The sequence below is a fragment of the Strongylocentrotus purpuratus genome, unplaced genomic scaffold (genome assembly GCF_000002235.5).
Source record: "Strongylocentrotus purpuratus isolate Spur 01 unplaced genomic scaffold, Spur_5.0 spur5_scaffold_12, whole genome shotgun sequence".
Lineage (NCBI taxonomy): Eukaryota > Metazoa > Echinodermata > Echinoidea > Camarodonta > Strongylocentrotidae > Strongylocentrotus > Strongylocentrotus purpuratus.
The window spans coordinates 11,836,854-11,844,260 of NW_022145597.1; the positions used below are offsets into that span (position 1 = coordinate 11,836,854).

At 37.9% G+C, this 7,407-nt stretch overlaps 1 protein-coding gene across 1 annotated transcript; it reads left to right on the top strand.

Moving 5' to 3' along the window:
- Positions 1–2,619: 2,619 nt before the first annotated feature.
- On the top strand, positions 2,620–7,125 carry LOC115922855 (probable E3 ubiquitin-protein ligase HERC3). The gene is made up of 4 exons (XM_030982594.1): positions 2,620–2,814; positions 3,186–3,360; positions 4,178–4,280; positions 6,825–7,125. The coding sequence occupies exons 1-4, from the start codon at positions 2,708–2,710 to the stop codon at positions 7,097–7,099; spliced, it is 660 nt and encodes a 219-aa protein (XP_030838454.1). The 5' UTR covers positions 2,620–2,707; the 3' UTR covers positions 7,100–7,125.
- The last annotated feature ends 282 nt before the right edge of the window (positions 7,126–7,407 follow it).

Consider the following 7,407-nt stretch of genomic DNA (forward strand, 5'->3'; position numbering starts at 1 on the left):
AGGAAAAGCCAGCGAAAAGCCGGCGAAAGGGGATTCAGAAATGTTGGCAGTCCTGAGATAGGGTGGGGAGGGGGGGGGGGGGGTGCTTTCAAAGGGAAGGAACGAGCATACGCGTACCCTAAATAAATGTGGGGGGGGGGGGAGCCGGGCATCTACTGTACATGATTGCACTTTTTAAGCGCTGGCGCACTCTACGTCTGGGCTATAATAATACCTTGCAAAATAACGAAAATTTATTCTGAAGTTTACGAAGTGCTTGTTCGCGCACGTCGCGCAACTATTCTTAATGATAGTGACATACTGTATACGTGTAGGCTATACAGTTATATATAAAAGAAATAACTAATTTCTCATGCATTATGCTGAAATTGAAACAATCACATTTTTTCTTCTTCTTCATCTTCTTCCTTTTTTTCTCTCTTTTTTTGTAATATCAGGGGGGATGTTTGTACAGGTCATTCTCCCTACTTCAAGCCAGGGGGGGGGGGGGGGATGCAGCCCCCCCATCCCCAGGGATTTACGCCCCTGTCAATAACCCACTTCTTGTAATGGCCAACATTAAACTGATTGAATCTCTGCGCCCAGCACAGAACGTACGACCATTCGGTACAATGGTCTGAAATTGGCACTTTTTAGCACGTAGCACTACGGCCTTTTCGACAAGTAATAGTCGTTATTTTTCCACTAAATGACATTTTCAAGCCCCCCTCTTTTTAGGGAAGTTCTAAATTAGTATTAAATTCCAAATGCCGTTGGAATTCAAACTTTATTGGCCTGCAAATGGGACGCAATATTTAGAAAATGTTTGGAAGGACAAAGAACAAAGGATCAAACCCGTTATCTCACTTGAGAGTCAAGAACCTTCACCTTAATAAAAACATACCACACTGCTCCAACATTGATATGTAAGCCTTCTTATTCTATCAAAAACAGGAGTTTTTCCGGCTTGTCTTTGAGGAACTTCTCGATCCGGAAAAGAACGATCTTTTCCGATATGTCAACGAACTCGACAAGACTCACTCGCCTGTTTGGTTTCGGAAGGTACATTAATCTTTTTTGGCATTTCCACTGTGATCAGACCTCGCATTGTTAAGACAATTTATCGGCGAGTTTGAGTGTACATCTTCAAACTAGCAATTTGTTTATAGGTTTATTTCCATATTTGCCATTGCTCATGTTGTATTTTGATAGACAATTTACTTTTAGATGAAATTCAAAGTTCACCTCTTTTGTCTGGTAAAATATGTTCCAAATACACTTGGCATATGTCCTTGGCATTTCTCTTTACCTGATAGTTCTAAAAGTATCGCATACATTTCTTGCTACCTTGGGAATTTTGAATATCAAGTATCAATTGAAAGGCACTCAAAAGAAGTTTTTAATATAATGCCGTGATAATGAAGTTGCGTTTGATTTTTTGGGTGACGAGTTATTGCTGCGTTTTACCCTTGAAAAAACTCTTGCTATTCGATTTGTACTTGTATTGTTGTTATGATCATTCAATAATTTGGCAGGGTGAATTTTTGTGAGGACTCATAGTGCGTTTGTATTGTAGTAATGCTTCTTCATTTCTATTTCAGAAAATGCAATGTTTTAACTGAACCCAATTTGCTGAATGCAATACGCGTTCAATTTCATGAACTAAACCAAAACCACATTTCCTGAAAACTTATTTAAAACAGGACTGTGAGGACTCCGAACTAGCCGAGATATGTGGTCTTCTGTTTGGGCTTTCATTGTACAACAAGGCAATAGTTCCATTACCGTTTCCACAACTGCTCTACGCCAAGCTTCTAGGAAAGGGGTATGTTGATGTTAAAACACCACCACCAACAACAACAACCACATCCACAACATCAACAACAACACAACAAATACACGAAAAACGGGAAAGCCCTTTCTCTGTGTGACGGAGGCAATACATATTCTTGATTTGATTAAGCACTTATTGGTCGTATCCTCACATGTTTCAAAACAAATGATATTTAAATCTAAAACATGAAAATGTAATCATTGCAGTGACACTACACAATGATCTATATTTCAATGTTTTGTTGTATCTATTAAGGGCCTCGGTACATCGAAAGATATCAAGATGAACAAAAATATTAAAAATAATAATGTTTTGCTGAACTAGTAGTACTTCATTAAACCCACCGTAATGGCCCAAATCATAACGCCTTGTGTTTTGTAAGTTAAAAAAAGATCAACAGCTCTTATGCAATATGGGGGCCGTGATTCCATGTTTGGGTGTAGGTTTCCTTGTATCGCCTAGTCAGAACAAGAACATCGTCTTCATTTTCAAAATTGTATAGATCTTTTTCCTTCAACATCTAATGTGAGTTCATCCTTTATAGAGGCATACGATTGAGCATTGTCTGCCGTGTCTAAGGTCAGAAACCCTCTAAAACTGGTGGCAGCGTTGGGGTATAATTTCATATACATATATATTATAGATTTATGATTTTATTTATTTGTTTAGTTTATATTCATATTTTACCTATTTTTTTATCTTTTTTATTTGTTATCTATTGTTTTTCTTGTCTTTTTTAATTTATAGATTAAGTTGTGTATTCATTTTTTCATGTCTCTTTTAAGAAATTGCTTTGTTACAATTAAATGAACTTATTTAGATTTCACGTTGATTATCAGCCCTAACAGTAATATAGATGAAGCAGCAGAGCTCGACAAGGAGTTCGCAGATCAGATGTCCGAATTACGAACTGGAACAGAAGATTACGTGATGGGGTGTTGCTATGGTGATGAGGTGAAGCTGGAAGATGGGAGGAGCGTCGAGGTCACGACAGAAAACGTGTAAGGAAAACAGGCCCAGCGACGTCTGAAGGCAGCTTGATCCAAAGCTGGGCATATAGTTAAAATGGCAGATTTGTCAAAGGTTCTTGGACGATTACCCCCTGGGCGATCACCCTTCTGCAAATTACCAGCGGGAAACTACCCCTACGGACAATAACCCCCAGAAAATTACCCTCCATGGGACAACTAATATCCCCCCCCCCCTCCCGAGGACAATTACCCCCAGAAAATTACCATATAGAATTTCTTACCACAGTATGTGCAGTCGACTTCATGCTTCTTTTGCATGCCCTTTCGTCAATCCTCAGTGAATTAATGCCTTCTGACATTCTCAATCCTCCAACTATTATTTTATCTTCTTTGTGCCAAAGTGATCTCTACGTGGACAACAGGGTTCGAGAGTACCTGGTTCCGTCACAGTTTTCAGCCTTCAAGCAAGGATTCAACAGAGTCTTCAATCCCGCGGCCTTTGATATGTTTAGACCTATCGAGTTAGAAGCGCTTGTCATCGGAGAGAAATACTTCGATTGGAAAGCCCTTGAGCAGGTAACTTCACTAGATTTCTTTCAAAACCACTGAAAACATACTTCTACAACTCCTCTTAAATGGCTGATATACTAAGAGACAGAGACAGCCTTGTATCATTTGGAAAAGGCGCTATATAAATCGAATATTATTATTAGATATGGACCACACTAAAAATACATAATAGACCAGTTTAATGTATCAATGGCCGCAAATGTCAACAGATCTTTGAAACACGGGGTTGCACCATTGTACATTTAAATATATTTTATTGAAAAAAACACTCCCAAAATAATGAGACGCTTCATGAATAACATGAATTTGTTTCCCCTTTATTTAATAGCCGAAAGTTTTTGAAACGGTGACAGAAATTCCACTAAAAGGTCAATACTTCTTTACGTGAAATGGCGCGGTAAACAGCTGTATGAACGAACCTTACTCTGACACAAAAGGGTTTGGGAGTTTGTATAAATTTATACATTCCTATTTCTTTTAATGAACATTTTTCAAATGTAGAAGTTTCCAAGCAAAACAATGCAAAATGTAAAGGTACATACATGTTATTTTTTAAATCCTGGTTTTTATAGTAACGAATCGAAATTGTGAAATTATATGACACTGCAAAGAAATTTGCTTGCCATCGATCTAATAGTTAGAGCAATTGGTTTATCCGGTTATTGATTGATTGCTAGAGAAATGGAATTTGTCAGAAAACGTTTATTGTGTTTGACACTGCAATTGTGTAGTAGTAAATGAAAATCTTTCAACAAAATATGAACCACATGGGAAATCTGCTTATTTTATTTTGTTAATGATTTATAATTTGATTTATTATCAGTTGACTCAGTATAAACGGCCGTATAAACATTCCCACCCAACCATCAAGATGTTCTGGAAGGTATTTCATGCTCTAGACGATGACATGAAAAGAAAGTTTCTTGGTAAGTCTAAAATGTTAGATTTACCTATTGTTTATATGCTTAGCCACCCATTCAATAATGATATCTATAACGACCATTAAATGGAAAGGATACAGAAGGCAGTGTCGAGATTCTAGATTTATAATAATGACAGCTTGGTCTTTTTTTCAGTATAGCCACACCAATGGTAATACTGCTTGTTCCATGGGCACTCCAATTATGAGCACCCCCATCATTGTCAGATCCCCAATACACCTGGGTTGAGAGGAACAAAATGTGGGCCAAACAAGATGTAAGCACCGAGCAAGGATATAACCTGGGACCTCTCAAATTAGAAATCACAGTCTTTACCAGTATTTAACAGTGCTCCTAAGAATTCTACTGATGAAGTCAAAACGGTTTGTTCATCACTTGCTCGACTGTGGTGGCATTCTGAGGCAAATAACAGAAAATGCACGAGAATAAGGTTCGCGTGGCCAATATGGCCCACCGGCAGGAATTTTTACGAGAACACTTTTGTCTCGTTAATCTTGTAGCAACTAGCCAGTCACAAGGTTCACGAGACTGAAGATCGAGGCCATCTTTGGCTTCATGGTCCTTCGGCCTTCCTTGGGTTTCCTATAGCTTAGATTTCAGTTCCTGTGCTTGCATCCTTGGAACAGTTGCTTGCCCGTACTTGCCCGTACTTCACGGGTAAATGGGTGCCTGGCATCGCTGGGGGGGGGGGGGGAGCGGTAATGAAATGGACCACAGGAAGAGCAGCGTTAAAACTAATTAATAGTGATTAATTTGATTAGTATTATTGTTATTACCATCACCATCATCTTATCATCATCATCATCATCACCATCACATGATTATTATTATTATCATTATTATTATCTGTAGAGGTGTGGTGGTCTTTTGGATTCGTCGCTGGACTGAGAAATCTCAATCTACTTTTTCCACTCTGATCCACCCAGGTGTAGTAAATGGGTATCCGGCAGGAATTAGAAATTCCTTGAATGCTCGTGCGCGGTAGCCATGCTAAGCCGGGGTTATAATACGATTGCAGGGCTTTCAGGGATACGGTATTAATAATGATTATTGATTTACTGATATTATCATTATGATTATCATCATCATCATAATTATTCCTAAAACAGGATCAAGTCCTTATTTTTTTCTTAAATCACTTTGCTGTAACAAAAAGCACTAAGTGCTATTTAGTTTATTTTCTGTTATACTCTATTGTTCTACTGTCCAAGTGTTTTCCCAATGAGTCTCGTTGTGCTCAATATATCTATCTTATGCAAGTCGTAGAGTATGGATTCGGGAAGATCTTGGCGATGAGACCTTCAATGCCCTTCTTCACCATGCCTGTGTGTCAGATGGTTTAGCCTATTGGACTCACCTCTCCTTTGACGTTCCATATTCTCTTTATCTCTATCCTCATATCTGTGTTATTAAGCCTTTTGTCTCTAGCTATCCTGGACTGCAATGTTGATGTCATAAGGGTTATAATTATTGTTTTTATTATTATCATTATCATTATATTATTATTATTATTATTATTATTTTAATTATTATTATCTTTGTTTTCATTATTATTAAAAATATCTTTATTATGATTAAAATGATTATAATAACAATTATATTCCACATACTAAAAAATCCTGCTCTACGATTGGCCATAAATAAATCACGTGATCAAAGATAGTTCGCCCATCATTGATGGGAGAAGCAAAAAGTTCGTTGCCCTTTGTAGGTAGTACTACTATCTATAAAGGGCAACGCACTTTTACTGAAGATAGAGGTACTGGGCGGTATTCCGGTAGCGCGTACTAAGTTAGCGCGTGCTTAGTTAGTTCACACTTTTATGGAGTGCCTGTTGTGAACTAATTTACTCTGAACAGATTATTTTAATCCTTCAATGAAAAGTGTCCAAAAAATTAATTTTGCACTGAAATAGGAAGAAAAAGATAATATGAGTATACACTAAATTTCAACAAAGTCCTTGGTAGATTATCTTTGTCATGAATATTGAAGGAGGAAGATGAAACCTAGCATTCCATAGAAGTGCGAACTAAAATTCTTGTTTAGTCTGGACTTAGTCCCGGCTTAACTTAAGAGAATACCACCCACTATCTACAAAGGGCAACGCACTTTCACTGAAGATTATCCAAAAGCGCACTAAAATAGGCGTAATTAAGCGCGCATTACCAATGAGCGCAATTAAAGCAAACACGTGCGCGCACCGTACCTTCAAGGGGTTGGGTTAAACTTTTAACCTTTTTGGTGTGAATTTGGGCCTGGTGTCTTTCATGTAGATGCATACACGTCCTTTTCTTATTGTAGTTATATTGTTTTTAGATGTGGAATATAAAGCAAATAATCACCTTTTGGTTTCAGGCGATGGCAAACTATCACTTACTCGTCGATCAGAATGTATACGCTATCTTTCCTCAGCTTCGCTTCGGAAAGATAGCAACATCCAGATCGCCTCGGAAGTGATAGTTTGTCCCATCACCTTCACCAACGGTAGTTATTTGCTTACTATCATTATTATGATTTATCTTGTTGCAGTATTTGTCGCGGGGTCTGATCGCGTCCCGGTGGGTGGACTAGGAAACCTAGGTCTTCGTGTCGTTCCCCTTCAGGTACCCATGGACGATTCCGTGAACGAGCAACCGTGCGACAACGAAGACAGACTCACCCTGCTGATGCCAGAGGGCCATGGTTGCGATAACCATGGCTTCCGCCGTACACTTAGGCTGCCTATGTATACCAGCCTTGAACTCATGGAAGATCGTTTGACCGTCGCCCTGTCCTATTACGACTGCCCATTTCATATCGCTTAGGTTTATAGGATATTTCTTTATCATATTTTGTATTCGTGTATTTTTATTCATTCATTTATTCAGTTATATATCGTTTTTCTCATTCATTTATGTATTTCTTATTTAAGTAAATTGCTGTCTTTCTTTCTTTCTTTACTAATTTACTTAATCATTCATTTATCATACTCTTTTATTCATGTATCTATTATTTCTTTAAGTTATTTTCACAGCCTCTTCAGTTTAAACGTAATATTATGTTACTATTATTTATTATGAAATAGCAGATATTTATATAAAAGTGGTGTTACAGGGTCTCCTCGGAGCGCTTC

What these genes read in the sequence shown, in the direction of transcription:
- LOC115922855 (XM_030982594.1), top strand. Translation starts at nt 2,708, where the DNA reads ATGTCCGAATTACGAACTGGAACAGAAGATTACGTGATGGGGTGTTGC. An exon ending in ATTGGAAAGCCCTTGAGCAG is followed by an intron (nt 3,361 to 4,177) that starts GTAACTTCACTA and finishes ATTTATTATCAG; the next exon opens with TTGACTCAGTATAAACGGCC. An exon ending in CATGAAAAGAAAGTTTCTTG is followed by an intron (nt 4,281 to 6,824) that starts GTAAGTCTAAAA and finishes ATCTTGTTGCAG; the next exon opens with TATTTGTCGCGGGGTCTGAT.